We start from the raw sequence: 21083 nt of genomic DNA, 5'->3' as shown, positions 1-21083 counted from the left end.
GAATTTTTCAAAATGTAGAATTTCAATAGCTCCTTGGTCATGTGACCTAATGACTTCAAACAAGGTTCCGAATGTCCACTGACTACTCTTCTATATTGCACACCCTTTAGTTTGTCCATTTTCATCTCACATGGTTTTCCATTCATTTTTCAAAATTTTGAATTTCAATAGCTCCTTGGTCATGTGACCTAGTGACTTCAAACAAGGATGTCCACTCAGTAGGCCTACACATTGCACACTCTGATGTTTGTCTACTTTCATCTCATGCTATTAGACTTAAATCTGTAAGCTTTGCAGGCCTTCATTTTACATGGGTGTTTAAAAAATACTTTTAAGTCAACGTTATGTTCCATCCTCGCAATAACTATCTTTCACATGGACACTGAAAAGACCCACAAATGGCTGTATGCGGTATGGATCAAGGACAGGAGAGGTGTTCATACAGAGGTGCTTAAAGGAAGGCGCACAGGTAGGCCTCATGAAAAACAGTGTTTCATATGCTCTTTTTAATCACAGTAATAGACAGTGATTTGTCAGTCACAGTGAGTTGATAACGTGAAAGAATCCTTTTTATAGCATCACTTTCATATACTGTACATTAAGACAAATCCTTCTGCGTTGAGTATTAGAACGCTGTTTACATAACCTGATAATGACTTGATATTTGAGTGCATTCACAACAAGCCACCTGCAGACAACTTACAAAATGCATTATTGCATTTGAGGGTTTGTTTTTCTGATTAAAATAGTTGTTTGATGCATGGCCTACTATTTCTAACTGGGAAAATAAATTCTTACGTCTTTTGTGAGTAAAATCCTTTTTCCAAAATTGACTTAGGTACATTTTTGTGAAGAGGTATGAAGGTTGTGATATGGGTAATTTAATAGAAAAATCATTTAAGGACTCAATACATTTCTATTTTGCTTCCCCAGTTTCTGCATGAACCATCAGGCCAAGTGCTTTTGGTTGACCCTGCTGGACAGAAAGAGAAGGAGGAATCGGAGACACGCTGCATTCAAATTCAGATCTTAGTTATTCCATTGTACTGGATCTAATACATATTAGCATTTTACATACATTCATAAGTGTAATACTTTTTTATGACATACTGTGAAAAACTCTCTTGGCTGCTGGCTCTGTCACTTTCAGACATGCGCAGAGCAGACTTTAACCACAGGGGTTCTCTGTAAAGAGAGATTAATCCAAAAGGCACAGACACCACTTGACTTTCAATTGGCACCATTGACCTGTATGTATTCTCTCCTGATTGGCTCTGTGGTGCTCTGTGGTGCTCTGTGGTGCACAGTCTGGCAGTCTGACTACAGTGCCAGAGGTATGAGGAGAGACATCCTCCTGTATTTATGGAAACAAATATTTCTTAACACTTTGGATCCTATTCTTGGACAATTAGAAGACATAATGTATCAATGCAAAATAAAATGTATTACTAATTACTGTCCATGAGTAACCTCAACCTGGTGGATCTGTGGGTGTTTGGGCCAACAAAGTGCCAACTCAATTCTACCACTGACTAGTCTCTCATGCCCCTATGAACGGGGACACAGGGCAATAGTTTTTTTTATCTAAACCAGACCTTTTTTTACTGGAGTACACTAACTCCTAATTGGTGCTCTTTTCTTGACACATAGTAGCAGTTTCCAGATAACAAAAATCTACAAAAAGTAGATTGTTGCAAGGGTGTATTACAACCTGTGCTGGCCCCATTGTCATATCCATTCTGGATTCTTCGTGGTAAAATCATAGCTGAAAAATGCCTTTATGTATGTGTATACATTTTCCCCCCAAGACAGAACTGCCAAAGGGGGTGGAGTTGCAATCTACTGCAGAGACAGCCTGCAGAGTTCTGTCATGCTATCCAGGTACTGCATTAGCATCGAATAGCCCCCGCGATATGCAACTTTTCAGGGAAGTTAGGAACCAAGTTAGGAACCACAGGCAGTTAGGAAAGCTAAGGCTAGCTTTTTCAAACAAAAATGTACATCCAGTAGCACAAACTCCAAAAAGTTCTGGGACACTGTAAAGTCCATGGAGAATAAGAGCACCTCCTCCCAGCTGCCCACTGCACTGAGGCTAGGAAACACTGTCACCATCGATAAATCTACGATTATCGAGAATTTTAACAAGCATTTTTCTAAGGCTGGGCTTGGTTTCCACCTGGCTACCCCTACCCCAGTCAACAGCTCTGCACCCCCCACAGCAACTTGCCCAAACCTCCCACATTTCTCCTTCACCCAAATCCAGATAGCTGATGTTCTGAAAGAGCTGCAAAATCTGGACCCATACAAATCAGCTGGGCTAGACAATCTGTACCCTCTCTTTCAAAAATTATCTGCTGAATTGTTGCAACCTCTATTACTAGCCTGTTCAACCTCTCTTTCGTATCGTCTGAGATCCCCAGAGATTGGAAAGCTGCCGCTGTCATCCCCCTCTTCAAAGGAGGAGACACTCTAGACCCAAACTGTTACAGACCTATATCTATCCTACCCTGCCTTTCTAAGGTCTTGAAAGCCAAGTTAACAAACAGATCACCGTCCTTTTTGAATCCCACCGTACCTTCTCCACTATGCAATCTGGTTTCCAAGCTGGTCATGCATGCACCTCAGCCACGCTCAAGGTCTTAAACGATATTATAATAGCAATCGACAAAAGACAACACTGTGCAGCCGTATCCATCAACCTGGCCAAGGTTTTCGACTCTGTCAATCACATCATTCTTATCAGCAGACTGAACAGCCTTGATGTCAGCTGGTCCTTTTGTAGCAGGGCTGAAATGCAGTGGAAATGTTTTTGGGGGATTCAGTTCATTTTCATGGCAAAAAGGGACTTTGCAATTAATTGCAATTCATCTGATCACTCATCATAACATTCTGGAGTATATGCAAATTGCCATCATACAAACTGAGGCAGCAGACTTTGTGAAAATGAATATTTGTGTCATTCTCAAAACTTTTGCCACGACTGTACATTTATTCACTCTGTAATAGGGTTGGATCCTATATGCTACTTTTATTGTCCTGTAAATGGTTCAGTGCCTATAATTTAGGCTGTGTGTAGAATGAGGCATAAAGGAAATTACCTCTACTAATAAATTACTACTAGATTATAGTGATAAGGAAAACAGCATACAAATTTGGCTTGTGTATTAATTTGCCTATAACTAATCATAATCCCATTATTTTTACATAAAAAAGAGAATACTTCAAAATGAGAAGATCCTGCCATGGAAAAGACAACTGGGTGGACATAAAGTGTAGAGGGGAAATAACTCCCACCATGCAGCAGGACACCTTCAGCTGTGGGGTCTTTATAATGCAGGTTTGATAGCTATATTTTCAATAATGAATGGTTAGCTGCTATGTGACAATTAGGTAAAAGAAACTCTATTTTATTTTTTTGGTGTAGATGGCCAAGGAAGTTGCACAGAACTTCCCCAACATTCCCTCCCAAATTGATATGGAACCTTCGAAAACACATGGAGCAACTGAGAAAAGAAATGACTGAGTATATACTAAACATGTCTGGTAATGACATTTAATTCAAAGTAAATGTAAATGATTTATTCTTATGTAGTAGTGTGGGACAGCCATATGTTCAGTTCATGCCTATGACTTCAGAGTTCAACAAAGACAACAACTGCTTCATGTGTGCGACTGATGAAGAACCTGGATGTGGCCCAAAGACTGACTGGGTTAGTAACTTTATTTAACATGTTTATAATCTTTTGACAACAGTGACGGCATGTAAGACAACTTATGATATAACACAATGGATGGCTAATTCGTCATTCATCAAACGGCATTGATATTTGATATTATTTATAACGTGTTACACTTTGTTTTGTTTTAGATTGAATGTTTTACATGCCAACTGAGGTTCCATGTGCTGTAACTAGGAATGAAGACAAAAGAGCTCAACAGAGTAAAGAACACAAACTGGAAGTGCAGTCTTTGTTGTTGAAAATGTATGCTATACCCCATCCACACTGAAGAGGCTCTGACATGTACATCAACCAGGGATAAAGAAAAAGTTAACACGTGAAATGTTTCATACTTAATTGAAGTTAAGTTTCTGTTGACATGTTGGAAAAGATGAAAGGTCTACAATTTGTTTAATTTGTCAATGTTATATTTTTATTCATTGATTTACTGGCCACCATTACTGTGGTTACATGTTCAGTATATGTATTGACCAGCCTACCTCACCAGCTCACTCTCCATCCCTGCTTTGGACAATTAATAGCATGACTCTCGTACTTTGCCCTTTTCCTTTATGGTTGATATTAACGAAAATAGATATCATCTGTCTCTCTCCTATTGTGTACCACTGTTAAACACTGTGAGAAAAAAAACAGGGAAAACTTCTGTAGCTCAGTTGGTAGAGCATGGCGCTTGTAACGCCAGGGTAGTGGGTTCAATCCCCGGGACCACCCATACGTAGAATGTATGCACACATGACTGTAAGTCGCTTTGGATAAAAGCGTCTGCTAAATGGCATATATAAGTACTTAGAACTACCAATTAATATAGATAAATATTAAAGAAAAGGGTAAACACAACATTGAACTGAACCCCCTAATTGTCAAACTAATAATAATGTACAACAATATAGAAGATACATGACTAGAGGTTATGCAATATGGGTGTATATCCACTGTATGCTTCTTAGGTGTGTAATTGACATGACCAAGGAGCTATTGCAAATTTGAAACTATGAAAAATGTATGTTACATGGCGTGATTTTACAGTACACAAACAAGAGTGTGCAAATATAGAAGGGCAGTCTGCGGACATTAGGTCACATGACCAAGGAGCTATTGAAATTCTACATTTGGAAAACTTTGTGTAAAACCATGTCAGATAAAAATGGACAAACTAAAGGGTGTGCAATATAGAAGGGCAGTCAGTGGACATGCTGAACCTTGTTTGAAGTCACCAGGTCACATGACCAAGGAGCTATTGACATTCTAAATGTTGAAAAATTCATGTAAAACCATGTGAGATAAAAATGGACACACTAAAGAGTGTGCAATGTGCATCTATGCCATCTGGTTAGCTCCAACCAGTTTTGAAAGTGTTTGGAGTAATGGTTAAAGAGTTATCCAATTTGTAAGTCGCTCTGGATAATAGCGTCTGCTAAATGACTTAAATGTAAATGTTATTGAAATGTAGAAAATGTAATTTGTCACTATGTTGATGGTCCCTAACTGCTGTTGATTGATGTAAGGAAAACTACAGGAGAATATCCGTCGAATATCCAACCTAAAACTGTCTTTACCTCGGTATGAAAGTCTTGAATATAATGAAAGACAATCAGAGATGACCATGCACAGAATACTTCAAGAAGTGAATGGGAATCTCCACCTGAATATTTTACTTTCAAAGACATTTACATTTACATTTAAGTCATTTAGCAGACGCTCTTATCCAGAGCGACTTACAAATTAAAGACAATGCAGTGATCTGAATTGGTCAATGGGTGCAAGTGATTTACCATACTCCGTTTCCCTGATTAATCAATGCTTCCTATGTTTGGCGTTTCATTTATTTATAAATTTCAAGAAATAAAAAACATAGATAAGGTATAGGGCAGTAGAATTCTTTATTATAAATCCATTATAATAAAAGACACTGCAATAAATGCATGAAAATGAAACATATTTTTTTGCTAAAATGACACATGAAAAAAACATGCCTTTTCCGTTTCTTGAGTTATCCTTTGTTCTGTTATCACGACATCGAATTAAGACTTAGGGAGAACCTACTAACGTATATCCTACACTAGATGGCGCGGTTCTTTCGTGTTACCTCGTCTCTTACGATGGCGCAATTCATGGGGGGGATTGCAACGGCAGCAATAAATTCATTTAAAAAAAGCCAAACGTTAGATATTCTATGAGAGCACTAGCATAATATTCTTGGTAGTTAGGATAATGGACCTAGGTCCTACTTTATGGAAGGTCAGAAGTTTGTCAATACAACTACCCAGTGGAGATGATGGGATTTAGGCCTACATAAAAGGGATCATTGTATAAGCCCCTACCAGTACAAATCAGGAAAGGTCATATATTGTATTGGGCAGATAGTGTGTGCATTTTCTCAATATATGAGTGAGGATAATGATAGATCGATACCCCAAAACTGAAATCTAAGCTATTTGAATTAAAACTAGGTTCGAGTTCATTGTTTGATGTGTTTGTAAATTGTTATTCAAATGTATGGTAGGCTCACAATGGAAGAACATTTATAGGAAATGGTTTTCTCTAAAGCAATGTGCTGTTTTCTCATATCATATGTATTAAGTTGTAAACTCTTATAAATGTAAACTGGTATGGACAGTAACCCTATTCAAATAAGTCTATCAATTGAAATGACTTTGTCCACATCTAAGTAGTTCTAGCCTACACAAGTAGACTAATCGGGGAGTCTTGTCATTGAATTGAAAATATATCAGACGTTTGTAAACCGAATTTTTGCATTGTAATACATTTGTAGATAGTATTCTCGATTCGTATATAGGAGACCTGGGATGTCAAATCAGGTTTGACATGTGAATGGCTGAAACGTTCAGTCTTTATATTATATCATTCATGTAACTACACTAAATAATGCTAAAACAAATATAATACAATTGGTAAGACGTGGGTGATGTGAGTTCCAGTGATGGGGAGCATGCAATTGGTGAGGGAGCAATGGAGTCAGTGATGGCAGAAATGGCTGCTACCATATGCCACGCCCACAACCTAGACATGTCATAGTTTATTGTTTAAATAAGAGTAAAAATGTATGGTCATAACGTGTTGATGTGCTCATCCATCCTGAAATACATATGATCTGCGATGTTTAATTGTTGGTCATGTTTACATAGAACATCTAACCGTTACTTTCCTGTAGTGCCTCATTATGAAGAGGGACTGATGGGCAGATTGGCAAAAGATGGATAAAATGTTCAAAATGTCAATTTCTTTTTGGTTTGGGTATAAACTATTATTAAATTATATTAAATGAAATGTTATTTTAAGTGCATATGTATTGATTTATACTGAAAAATCTGTATTTTTGAGTAGCCTTTGAATATTCAAATTGAAAGTAACGCGCAATCAAATCATTGTCAAATCATTGAGTTCTAGGGGTTTTAAAAAGTAGGCATGGAGAGAAAATTTCACAAACTAATATATCCCTAGCTATATTAGGGTATTATTGTATGCTCTGAGACAGTTTTAAGACTTGTGTGTTGAGAATTTATGTGACTTTTATGAATATTTCGATATAGCCCATATAACTCAGCCAGAAAAGGACATTGTGGAATCTCATAACTGCTCTTCTTCCAGGAGTACTTCTTAATTTTTACAACATGTCTGGTAAGTTTAGCATTCTTTTTTCATCGGATCATGGTTCTTTACGTTCCTCCTGAAAGAAAGAAAGAAATATAAATGTTAGAACAAAACGATTGGAAATAATTGACATTGCACAACATGCTGTTTCACTTATATGGGAACTGCGAGGTTCTGATAAAAACCTTAGAGATAAAGTATGTAACTCGTGTTTTAACTAAAGAATAATGTAAACTAATTTTCAACAATGGCCTCATGTGGATTAATGCCTATTACCTGCGTGATGTATGCTATTTTCTATGGCAATTTAATTGAACAACGTTTTTAAAATAGTATTTAGCTTATTTCTTAAACATCACTACTTTTGGCCATTTCGTCCACGTTAGGGCGTAAGGTTAACTTAACTCAAACGCGGTTTATTTGCATTATTCTTGTCGATTCAACTGTAATTGTAGTCATTCTAATCACACTTTAATATGTAAATGTACAAATGGTCATTTTAAGCAGTAATCAGTGGGATGTGTCTTTTGGGTAGCTTTACTATTTGCCACATTTAAGACAAATCATGATCTGACATTTCAGAATATGAATATTTAAAAGGATGGGTTTGACAGCCAAGCACACCTCTTTAGATTCTGCCGGCAGCTGCTATTATCGAATCACCTTTACCGCCAACTTTCCACTCCTGAGACAGTCTCTGACTGCCTTAATGAGTTCTACCATTGTGTGGCGTCGTTTCTGTAATGACTTTAGTCATTGAAGAAGAACGTTATACCCCCTTATAGTTAGAAGTGAAGCCAAGACATACAATCGAAGGCGTACATTTATGAGTACCGTTCATTTTAGCATAAAAATCTAAACGCTAGGCTACTGCACTAAAACATTGAACATGTGTTTAGAGTGGGTATAGGCAACGGCTCTAACCTATCTGCCTAGTTCCCGATAATTTACAGTAGGCTATGTTTTGATAGCGTAAATGAGTATTCAATTTCATTTCAAATACAGTCCTGCTTCAATGGATGCATTTTTACAGAAAACGAAATGGTTTTACTGCATAATTGGCAGGTGTGGGGGTTCGATAGGCTAACCGGAATGATCATCAAAACCAAAACAACCTTTATTTTATCGTCGGGTAGGCTAAAGCTCATATTGTTATCCCATGGCCTACCAATGATATGTTGGCTAAGTGCGGAGCGTAAAAGTAACTTACTTTTATAATCGGACGAATTTCTCAAGCGAAGTCTTCCATTTTCACCTTATTTTCACCGGATTTGTGGAGTCCTTTGGGTCTTTGTTATTGACTCTTACCAGACTGTTGTTTGCCCGCTTTTCTGTAGCCTAACTTTACTTCTCTACTTTCACGGAATATGCCGCTATCAGCCCCCTTTCATGGATCGCAACGCTTAACCTGTGTTTTAGGCCTATGTATAGAATAAAAAGAAACATATTAGCTAAATAAAATCGAAACGTTACGTTTACAATATCATTTTTGCACAGCTTTCCTTTGTGCTTGAAATGAGTGTGAAGGCAAGCCCACTGTATTGACTGTGAAATTCGAAACCCTGTCTCTGTCGTGCGAGGTTCTCGCAGAGGCAGGCTACAGAGGATATAGACCTATGTAGGACAATATTAGGACACTTTCGCATGGGCAACTTTGATACATTAAACTTGGCAACATTTGAGCGTTTGTTCATACTATATTGCATTATTCGTTTGAAATTCACAAATCATTCTAGATGTAATACATTGCGTTAAACACCCTGATCAAAACAATCTTATAGTAATATTGAAATGTGTTTTTAATAATATTCCAATGTTTTAAATTATTAAGTATGCAGCAGGCAGTGAAAGTGCTCAGGAGTGGTAGGGTTAGGACCATTCAAGTTTGTTTACAGTAAACATCGACACCATGTTTTTCTCTTTTGACAGATAAGCCAAAGGTGTACCAGGGTGTGCGGGTGAAGACAACCGTTAAACAGTTGCTGCAACAGAAAAGAGCTCTCCAGACATCAACTAAAACGGTTATAATGGTAATTCCCCCCCACACACACACACACACACACACACACACACACACACACACACACACACACACACACACACACACACACACACACACACACACACACACACACACACACACACACACACACACACACACACACACACACACACACACACACACACACACACACACACACACACACACACACACAGTCTCAGTATAATTGGAGGTGTTGCTCTCTCCATGAAATCCCCATTGCAATAACTTCCTCAATTGCCGCAACAGCCACCAACCTTACCCCGAACACGAAGTTGCATGTCTCATTAATGATTGACCACCAGGTCTACTCTCTAGTAGCCTATCAATGATCGTTTAGCACTAACAGGGGGATATTTTTCATGTAGGGACAGTTCCAGTTGTTTTATGTGATATTTTACAGCAAATTTAGATTATGGCAAAGATGGCAAAGATGACGCTAATTATTGGAGCCACTCCCTTAATTGATCACACATACTGTAGGCGAGTAGTTATTGGATCTATTTCTCTCCCTCTCTCTCTCTATCGCTCCCTCTCAATGTTAAATTTAGGGGCTTTATTGGCATGGGAAACATATGTTTACATCGCCAAAGCAAGCGAAATAGATCTCTCTCTCGCTCTCGCTCTCGCTCTCGCTCTCGCTCTCTCTCTCTCTCTCTCTCTCTCTCTCTCTCTCTCTCTCTCTCTCTCTCTCTCTCTCTCACACACACACACACACACACACACACACACACACACACACACACACACACACACACACACACACACACACACACACACACACACACACACACACACACACACACACACACACACACACACACACACACACACACACACAACCCTGCGAAATGAAGAATAAAAAATAAAAAATAAACAAATGCCATTATTGTGCTATACAGTGGGTGGTAGGCTACTTGATATTTGAAGGTAACAAGTAGCTTTCAAGGGGATGAAAAATAATCGAATCGAACTGTTGCAAATGAATGGGGACTTATGTTTTTTCTCTCTTTCTTACTTATTTTCCTAAATGAATAGAAATCCCAGAGCTTGGTGAGTCAGGATGTGTGCGTCTCCTCCTCCTTGTCAGGTAAGTTCAAATATGTCCAAATGAATCAACATTTCGATACAGCGTTCCATTGTCTGACATTATCTTGATCCCAAAATCGTTGTACGACAAAAGCATCACCATGGATGGTCCAGAATCAATGTTCTATAGTAAAAATGGTTTTATCTTGACTGTATCCAAACCTGCTAACGAACATAAATGTAGCCTACAGTAAAGTACAGTAAATGCCATTTGAAATGTCCAGTGGGGGCGTTGCAGTAAATCATAATCAAATAAACGAGCTTTGATCCAAAAGACAGAAGGCAATGCATTATGCATCGTACATGCAAATAGCAGAATAGCTGTAAAATCACAAAAGCCTGTTATAAAATATATTCGGAGTCTGAATTGCGCATCAGATTCGGTCAGGTAAAATATCTAGATTGACACTTACATGGAGAATCAACGACCACAGCAGAATAGTTGGAATATATATCTTTGTATACAGTTGACACTGACCAACATTCCTAAAGTGCAGTGTACTGGGACCTTTTTATAAACTTGCATTCAAATGTGTTTTTTAGCTGTTGGCTGGTGGTGCTGTGACATCACTTCTGGAGTCTTCACTTATTTACATGTCTCCCTGCATGTGTTTATGTATGCATCCTCTTACTGATCCTTCTCGTTCATTCCTATAGGCCATTGCTTTGATTATTTCCCTGAAGAGATGAATTCCAACTGCATCTTTCAGCCGCGGGCCATTCCAGAGAGCAACGTCCAGATGGACAGCTTCGATAATCAACAATTGATAAGCATGATGATCTCCAACGAGACCTACAGCAGTGGTATTCTGCATCCCGCTACCTCAACAAAACTTTGGCGCCAGGAAAATCACTCCCCGAATATGGGCTATTACGGCCATGGCATGGTATGCTTTATTCAAATTCAGTTGCGCAATCTCCTCTCTTTGCAATTACGCACGGTCATATGAAATATTTGACAACGCTCAGGCTGTTTGTTCATTCAGAGATTTGACTTGGAGTAGGACATGGTTTCGTTATACTGTACTAGAATAGTAATGCACATCTCCTCTGGCTTGTTTTTCAGGCTCCCAGCTCACCGTCAGGTTCCCTGAATATGCCAAGTCCGGTCGATTACAATAGTTATTCGCCACAGGAGTCTTACTCTTCGTCGTGTTACAACTCTCCGACGAGGCTGGACTTGAGTTATGGGTTTGTTCCAGACCACTACCACTACCAGAACTGCAACCTCCAGGAGAGCGTCTCCACTCCAGAATACGCACCGTATGGCACATCAGACTATGTATACGCCTCGCCTGCGGAGGACAGCTACTTCAGGCGTGATTTGTCCAATTCAGAGCTGTGCTACCTTTGAAAATGTATTCGGTCTTTGTTGTCTGTGTAAATACAGTATCATTTGCAGTCAAAACAATGTCTGTAACTCGAAGTCAAACGTTGACACTTGTGGCATTTGTTTTGAGATGTAGGCCTGCTTTGCATTTCAGAGTGTTTGCGGTCGAAGTTTCCTCCGAGTTTCTGTTGTTGATATGATTGGAATAATGGTTTTAGAATTCCCGAGTTTGGATAAATGTTGGATATGTGTGGGCTTAGTGCTATCTTCTTAGTTATTGACTTGGATATTTAAGCAATAAGGCACGGGGGGGGGGGGGGGGTTATGGTCAACATACCACGGCCAAGGGCTGCTCTATCCTAGATGCAATGATGTCATCCAGTATATTTTTTCAGCATATATTTTCTTATGGATGCATTCATTTAGTAAATTCTTTGAAAAGCCTACCCAAACGAAATTAGCAGCATCATCCCCTTCAACTCACTATTTAGTTTCCCTGTGCAGATGCACACCGAAGCTTAGTTAGAAACATTAACTTTAATAGACCAATCATGTTCAAGTTATTTAATCATATTTACTGCTAAAACACAAATAAAAATGTCTAAGTAACCAAGACAAAATGACAATAGACAGACGATAATGATCTAGAATTTGTTTTATAGTGCTTGTCATTACAAAAAATAAAATCTCAAAACCCACTGACAAACGAAGAAACACAAAACAATAAGGTTAACATTGACCGCTCTGGATGTGGAAAAATTATCTTCCATTAAGGCAGTTGCAAGTGCACGTCGCATCAGGTCACATCCAACTCAAGAGACTCCTGTCTCCACTCTACCCTCCATGCACACCATCCTCTGCCTCGGGATCCAAGTCTCCTCCGAGGCCGAGATAAAGTGGGGTTGAGCAGGGATAGAAGTAGGCCTGCCTGTCCAAAATGATCATATTGTTACATCTCACCAAAAATACGCACCAATAAAAGATAACTACCTGGATAAGGATTTCATGTTTTTATGACACACAACAGCTCAAAGGGGGTTTGATAATCGTGCACGAGTTGTGTGTAATAGAAAGCATAATCCAGTGCCTGCCAAATGCGCGCGCAAATCAGAATGTATTCATGTACATTTGTTACAGCTGCTTATAACTATGACTATTTTTACCCCAGTAGTTTACTGTCACTCTCCTGTCTTCTGTTCTAAACATTATGTTCGATAGCAGCAGGTATGATTATTGTAGCATAAACCCACATCCAAAAGTATAACCTTCTCATGTATGCAGGCTACAAGCATAGTGCAGCACATACCTGCTGTGATCCTTGACCTCTTATGACAGTCCAACTCATTAACCAAGTTTTCTGGGATAGTGATCTTGTGAAGGGTTCTGGGGTAAGATGCTTCTTTTTGGATTTCTAAATCCTCAGTAGAGCACATTTTTCTCTTTTTATACAATCTGAGCTGAAGCATGTGTCTGGGTCTGCTCTCATTCATCATAATGGAATTAATAATGAGGATGCTGGAAGAGAGGAAGCCAAGGGCTGCAGGTAGCGCTAGTGTTTGTCGTGTCATCAGGAGATCCTCAGAAGAACCTATGAGGTATTAGACTGAAGGCAAAGAAGGGGATGCAATTGCATGCATGGCACACAAGGAGAGTACAATAGTTGAAAGAGGGGCCTTCAAGTAATTGTCTTTTCTCTTGACCTCTAGTTGATGTTGAACATACCAAATTAAATAAATCTTTAGGGCCTACATTATGAGCTCCTATTAAATGTTGGGCCCAGATTTCATCACTGCTTGCATCTGCAGACCTGGGTTAAAATAGTATTTGTTTATTTTTTCAGATAAGTTAGATGTGCCTGATTAAGCCTGCTTGGCACAATTGAACCAATGGAATAGTCCCAAAATTACAAATGTGCCGCCCATCTCACACTCCAGGCAGGCTCAATCAAATACTCAAAGTACAGTATATGAAAAAAACACATACTATTTGAACCCTGGGCCCCATTTGATATTTAAAACTCTTACTGGCAGCTCATAGGTTCTTGGGTTTCTATTCCAGCCAATTGGAAAAGTTAGCTGTGGTGCTCAATGGCCTAAATTAGTTGTCTTATAACTTGATTGACAAATGTGACAAGGTGGTTTGGTACTGTTTTGGGTTCTACCATTGGTGGGAGTGGAGGCAAGGCAGGGTTTTGGGTAAAAACAAAGGATATTAATTGTATGAAAAGGTATCTAAACAAGAAAACTGTGTAGCTTTTCAAAAACAAAGCAGGCATTGTACCTAATATAGAACCTTAACCTCATCGCCTATCACATTCAGCTCATCTAATTGTCTCAAGCCCTGAAGTGAGTGTTCCCCCTTCATAACCCTTCATAAGGCCTATGAATGCTTCACAAATCATTCATAAACAACTGAAAGTGGTCCCACTAACATAAAAGGGATAGTTCAGTCAAATTACACATTTACTTATTGAATTCCTTACCTTAATCATACTTAGAAATTTGTCTGTCTTGTCTCTCAGTCTTTTCTATTTAGTTAGGTCTCGATGGGCTGGAGGAACACCATGCATTAGAATGACATTGGGGATATTGAGCTCTTGGGGATAAGGAACTACCCACCATTTTATATAATCAGTTATGCTGTGTTATGCACCTGATTAACATTTATTTTTTATTATTTTGCAACCTTGCCTCCTTCTTTACAGCTCTCTTTCTACACATCTTTCATTCTGAGCATAATATTTACTTGCAACATAAAGACACAACGAAAAGGACAAGGAAACAATTACCAAGTACCACACCATTTGTTCCATACAATTTCTCAACTTAAATGTAAAAAATAATATTTAAAAAATAAAGGGTTTTATGCTGTCCAGATGAACTGACAGTCAGCACTCACTCAGTGCTGAAAAGGAATGTGTCAAAGACAAATGAATGCTAGGGTGTGTCCAGGGTTCCAAAGTCCCCTACTCTCATGCCAAGTGCCTGTTTAACAATCCTCTGTGGAAATCCCCTGTTTCACCTTGTCAAATCAAATCAAATCAAATGGTATTGGTCACATACACATATTCAGCAGATGTTATCGCAGGTGTAGTGAAATGCTTGTCCACCCTAGATCAATTTGCACTTTCACCTGCTAAGACTCACGAGCCACCCGCAATATGACAGAACACTGCTATTGAGCCTTTGTTTTTTATGTAATTTATCTATTAACCATGCCAAACGTACGGTATGGTTAGGCTGTTGTTTAACACTGTTGGCTAAAGAGATGATTTACTCTCTGGAAGTGCTGTTTCTACATAGAGTCTGTGTCATCATAGCCGAAACTTCATTCAAAATGTATGTGTTACAAATCATCCTAAACTACATTTATTGAGCTACACATACACCTTCGGAGGATTTGAGCGTGACATTTAAAACATAACTTAACTGTGACAGTATACCCCGGAGCTGATCATTTGACAGTAATTGCCCTTGCAGTAGCTGTGATTTCAAACAGCTGCAATAATTGATTAGTGAATGTGGGAAAATAAGTTGCAAACTCTTGTGTCTTAACAAAGTGATCGGTGAGTAGGATGTGATTGTGATGAATGAGTAATATTCCTCCTGGGGCACCATTGAAGGATTGAAAAGAAAGTGAACAACAGCTCACTGTTTGCTACGTTCGATCGTTATTAGTGAATCTCATTCCAACATGAGTGCACCGAATATGAAACCCTGAAGTACCACTTACATATCAAACAGCAATATTACTTCATAGAAAATAACTTGTGGTATTTGAGGATCAAACATACTCCAGTATGTGTACATATGTGCATATTTGAAAGTCACAGGCACTGATTCATACTCATTCACAGCGTTTTCTTATTTGTCTTTGGGTTGGAATGTTTGCTGACTTGGCACAATGTCACTTCAAAGGATTGTGTTGGTGTTTCCTATCAAGTCCTTACTTGTGTGTAAGGAAGGCGGGCCCGATAAAAGTATTTCACAAGGTTTGATATCGGCACAAGATGTAAAGCACGCTCCTTCTGTTCGAACCATAAGGCCTTTTAATACTGACCAACCAGAGGAACACATTAATTTATTGCTGTGATAACACCATCACGACTGGGGTAGGTGGCATGTAGCTTTGCGGTTAAGAGTCCTGGAGCCGACTAGGTGAAAAATCTGTTGATGGACCCTTGAGCAAGGCACTTAACCCCAATTGCTCTGGATAAGAGTGTCTTCTGCTAAGTGATTAAAATGTAAAATGGGTAAGGAGAGATCCATTCCTGACAAAAAGAGAAACAGTGTGTCTACAGATTTTATTTTAATATGTAGATTTCTTTTCTATTTTCTAATTACATGTACCACATTTATAGACTGTTTTTTTATTTCCAGTGTTTGCCAAAGCAACATTATTATGAATTTTATATTAGCAGTTCAGTTCAGAAAAAAATGGTTAACTACCTCTAAAAAAAAACGAGGGTCAGTCTATCTGCACATAATAAAATATGTGATTCAATACACATGGTGTGTTGATTCTCAGCTCGTGGGTCTTTTTCCACATTTATCTGCTGGCCCAGTTGGTCAGCAAACTGGCTCAATCTAGTTGTGATCATCTGCATGCGGGATTGTTAGGAAAAGAGCATGCAGAGCAATGTCCTCTGAAAATTCAAGATCCTCAAGCACTAAGAAGGGAGTCCACTGGATGTGGCCCTCGAGGTCGGTCTTTTACAATGTTCCTAATGAATCAGTCAGTAGCAACCATGAAAAGAATGGGTGAGAGAATGCATCCTTGGGGTACGCCACAGATGATGGAGAACCAGTCTTTTAAGGTTGTTAACAAGGATGGTAAATTTAACTTCCCTCTAGAGGCAGCTAACAAGTCATTTGTTAGTGGGGGATGCCATGAGAGGACTTTCCAAATTCTGTTTCTGAGCACACTGTCGAAAGCATTTCTGAAGAAGATCAAGTTGAGGTATAAAGCGGCTTTCCATTCCAGGCATTGTTGTATGATGTCGCGTATAGTGAATGTGTGGTCCATGCAGCCACTCCCTTTTTTGTGTGAAAAAAAACCAAGCCAGAGAGGAGTGTGACTATTCCTAAATGAACTCCCATATGTTTTCAAACAGATCTATCTGTGCATTTCGATGCAATTTCAAGGGTTGTTCTTGACCATCTCAGCATTGATAGTGTCAATGCCTTGCCTTTTGACCAGTCCTTAGGGATTGACAAGTCATCATTGTAATTAAGAATGTATTCTTAATTGATTTACGGCTATAAATAAAGGTGAAAGAAATACAATACATATAAAAAAGGGATGATTAACCCTAGATACATTCCTAGATGTTTTCAAACAGTTCTGTTCCGAACAGTGTTTGTTCCTTTTGGGAAATGTGTGGATTAGCAAGGCCATACATGTTTGTCCCAACAAATTGGCCTGACTAGCACGCCTGTGCTCTACCTTTCAGAAATTGTGCCCTCTAGCACCAGGAAGCCAGAGCAGGGAGGGAAGAGAGGTGCTGCACCATACACACCACAATGACACCTGCAATTCTAATTCTGTGTCGAGAGCTCCCCTACACGTTGGGGCTGCACACTTCAAACTCTTTTACTATTGTTATTGCATTGTGTAAAAAAAATCTATATTTTCCTACACTCTCTTGTTTTTGTTCCAGACCTTCTACCCAGTTCTATTTAGTCCTTATAGACCTTTTAAGCTTCAGGCCAATAACATGCTTGGTCTTGGGAAGAGAGTATCTGACCTTCAGAAAAAAAGGTGTCATAGTGCCACAAATCTTCACTACTTTGTCCAATAATTTTTATTTGGCTTGTCCCTTCTCCTCGAAACAGGCTGATTTATTGTTGAGACATTTTTATTTTGGGCTGGTCCAAATGTCCTAATGTAATGTATCATTTACTCCTGGGTTTTAGGGAATGCGGTGTGGTACTTTTTTTGGTCCTGTTTTGTTGGTCTTGGGTTTTTCTCATCTTAAGTCTGATCTTTACAATGACGAGATGTTTGTCGCTGTATGTGTCCCCCTGTATTCTCATGGTTTCAGTAGAGGTCTTTTCCATTTGCCATTAGACCTAATTACCCGCATTACATATAAGTCCCAGTCTAAATGTGTCCTGACATTTTACTCTTTGAAGACGAGGGAAGATTGAGGGCAACTTTTTCATTCCCAGTGTTGCAAGAGGGCAAGTCTGAGCATGAACTCTGCTCATAGCTATTGTATTTCCAATACACTGTGTTGATGTAGCATTTATTTCACACAGAATTTCTCCCAGTAGATGAAAACTCAGATTTGTCTGAACCTGTCTGAAAGCATCTCAAAGCAAAGGTTGATTGCTTGGGCATTTGTACCTCATGAATATACAGTCAGGTCCGTCATTACTGGCACCCTTGATAAAGCTGAGCAAAAAATGATGCATAAAATATATAATACACGTTCTTAGCTATATTGTATGCAAAACAAATAGGGAAATGTTATTATTTTATACTAATACAATTGCTGAGAGAAAGAGATTTTGTTTAAAAAGTAATTTTAAAAAACTCAAAAAGATACAGGTCAAAATGATTGGCTCCCGTGTTTTCAATACTCTAGCACCCTCCCCTTATGAGGTTAATGACACTAAAACCTTTTTCTAAAATGTGTACTTCTGACTTAATGAAATGTTCGTATTGATGCTTGAAGAATATAACTTCTAAATGCCTTCTGAGCTTAGTTAAACCGTCATACCATATCAGAACCCCAAATATAAGCTTGTTTCAATCCAATGTTGGTCAACAAAGTAAATGTGAACAAACACTATACAGCCTCAAAATATGGTTAAAACTATAATTTTTATGTAATGGATGGTCAGTCCTTACATCCATAGCTCTGTCTACGAATTTGAGAGTGGTTACATTTCCCCAGCCCTATCCTTCAGCTTTTTACCAAAACTCGGGTGAGGAGGACGCTTTGTTATTGTCTCAACTGCTGATTGTCGCTTTAACAAGGGTCCCAGGACCAGTGGAAGCAAAATATCTCCATAACATCAAAGATCCACCAGCATATTTTACCATAGGTATGAGGTACCTTTCTGCATATGCTTCCATTTTTCAACTCCAAACCCATCACTGGTGTGTTTGAAAAAAGGCTATATTTTCATGGCATCTGACCATAGTGCTGGTTTAAGTTTGATAAACAGAATTGGCACTTGGATTGGAATCGGTGCTATGATCAGATGACATGAAAAAAGAGCTATCACCACGCACACCAATGGTGTGTTTGGCGTTGAAAAACAGAAGCATATGAAGAAAAGTACCCAAGGGGGAGGGTGCTAGAGTATTGGAAACAGGGGTGCCAATCATTTTCACAATTTTTTTGTATTATTTGTTAAACCATTCTCGTTCTCTGAGCAATTGTATAAATATAAAATAATAACAAACATATATATAATATGACCTCTTCAATCCAGGTCAAAGAAGTTGTAAATCAACAGACTTGTTGATGCAATTAACTATTTTTGTTAGGCCCAAATAAATTGCAGAATGCATCAATCACTTAAATGATGCACAACGCACCCTGCAAAGTGTATGCTTTACACCTGTATAAAATGGTCATTTATTACTCCACAACTATAAACTCATTCATTTCAAGCATATGAAATCCAATGCATAGAATTACGTTGCTACACCGGAGACTTTGCATTATAGAATTATTACTTCCAAGATCACTTGGGGAGAAAGAATTACTCCTGAAAAAGATAGCTTTCCTGCAGTCAATGACCAAAAGCTCCTTCTGGCCTCATAGGTGGAATGTTATTAATATGTGTTGTAATTTATAATGAATAAAGATTATTTCCAAATATCCAGTGTTTCTATGTCAAACATTTAAAAAATATATATTTCAGTCTTCTGTGCTGTATATAAAATGTAATATTGGAATGCAAACTCAAAATGTAATATATTTCAACTCTATATCTGACATGGTACAGGTGTTTTATTTAAAAAAAAATTAAGTTCATATGTAAGGTTCTGTATTTATTTTCTTAGCCAGCCTTGTGTTCTGTTTCGTTGTGTTCTTGAACGTAGCCCTGTTTCTTTGTGTTCTTGAACGTAGCCCTGTCTTTCATCTTTGTTCATTGATTTCACCTGTATTAGTTACTCACCTGGTCTCATTTAGTTCAGTTCATTCTGTTTGTGCCTTTGTGAGGTATTGTTCATTTAGACTCTACTAAGTCTTTTCCTAGCTCATTTGTGAAAACCAGTTATAGCCTTCAGTCCTAGTTTTGATTCACCTGCCTGTTTGCCTACTTGTGTATGACCATTGAGTGCCTGTGACCACGATTCCTGCCTTCTGTGAAGGTAAAATAAACACCTGCAGCGATCAGCGTGTGAATCTAGACCTTTTTCTCTCTGAGTATTCATTACACCATAACCATGTGTGTGAGGTGTATACTTTTGTTTCAAAGTAGATTTGTTTAAGACTACCAAGAATCACTCGGTGTGACCCTGATTTAGCCAACTGCAGTAAAAGGTTATTAAACAAGGTTTTACAGCAAGTTGAATGTTATAGTAAAACCACAAAATGTGACTCTGTAGGCTGGCTATGTATGATGGCAAACCAGCCTATAGAAGCATTTGGCATGTGCTGGAATACAAACACTAACTGAAGGAGAAGATTAATTTACCTGATATCAGGCCAATAGCAATCTCACCCATGGCACCTCACCCATGGCACCTCACCCATGGCACCTCACCCATGGCACCTCACCCATGGCACCTTGGCAGAGATTGGATTTGGGTTCCCCCCCCCCCATCTCTCAAAGCTATGAGATAAGACAAATACCTGTTTATGCATACAGTACCATTTACCAGAACCACAATTATATGGTCTAGTGTCTGAGGTCATAAAAAATACAATTATTGCCAGCAGTGCTTAATTTACAGAAACATTATTTATTTTTTGAAAGTGAATCACCATTGAGACCAATATATATTTTATAAGTGAACCCTGCAAATACACACGTTATAAAATATGTCAAATAAAATACAAAATATTATAAATATTTGTTTATTATTTTTGAAAGTGATCATATATACAGTATATTTTAGAAGTGGACTCTGCAAATACATGAGTTATTAAATATGCAAAATAAAATATAAAATATTACAAATATTCAAGAAAAACAATCACATTCCTCAGCAAGGAGGTACCTAAACAACATTTTGAACTGCCCTAGAGGCACCAGAACCTGCAGTTGTAGGGAACTCTGGTTGTTCAATATATGGGGTGAAAATA

The 21083-nt window shown here is 38.5% G+C and overlaps 1 protein-coding gene and 2 long non-coding RNA genes across 4 annotated transcripts; 1 reads left to right on the top strand and 2 right to left on the bottom strand.

Annotated features, from left to right (window-relative positions):
• Positions 1 to 5603: 5603 nt before the first annotated feature.
• On the bottom strand, positions 5604 to 9385 carry LOC123992855. The gene is made up of 2 exons (XR_006831320.1): positions 8563 to 9385; positions 5604 to 7428 (listed from the first exon to the last, which is right to left on the bottom strand). It is a non-coding gene; the product is annotated as an uncharacterized LOC123992855 (long non-coding RNA).
• On the top strand, positions 7235 to 12442 carry LOC123992854. 2 transcript variants are annotated; one of them, XM_046294424.1, is made up of 5 exons: positions 7235 to 7379; positions 9282 to 9382; positions 10432 to 10483; positions 11140 to 11369; positions 11549 to 12442. In XM_046294424.1, the coding sequence occupies exons 1-5, from the start codon at positions 7373 to 7375 to the stop codon at positions 11834 to 11836; spliced, it is 678 nt and encodes a 225-aa protein (XP_046150380.1). In that variant the 5' UTR covers positions 7235 to 7372; the 3' UTR covers positions 11837 to 12442. The 2 variants fall into 2 exon arrangements, with proteins under 2 accessions (XP_046150380.1, XP_046150379.1); XM_046294423.1 differs by lacking the exon at positions 7235 to 7379 and adding an exon at positions 8168 to 8484.
• Positions 12443 to 12449: 7 nt separating this feature from the next.
• On the bottom strand, positions 12450 to 16525 carry LOC123992856. The gene is made up of 2 exons (XR_006831321.1): positions 13119 to 16525; positions 12450 to 12740 (listed from the first exon to the last, which is right to left on the bottom strand). It is a non-coding gene; the product is annotated as an uncharacterized LOC123992856 (long non-coding RNA).
• Between the last annotated feature and the right edge of the window lie 4558 nt (positions 16526 to 21083).

Source organism: Oncorhynchus gorbuscha, linkage group LG13 (genome assembly GCF_021184085.1).
Source record: "Oncorhynchus gorbuscha isolate QuinsamMale2020 ecotype Even-year linkage group LG13, OgorEven_v1.0, whole genome shotgun sequence".
Lineage (NCBI taxonomy): Eukaryota > Metazoa > Chordata > Actinopteri > Salmoniformes > Salmonidae > Oncorhynchus > Oncorhynchus gorbuscha.
This window is presented reverse-complemented; position numbering and strand designations above follow the sequence as displayed.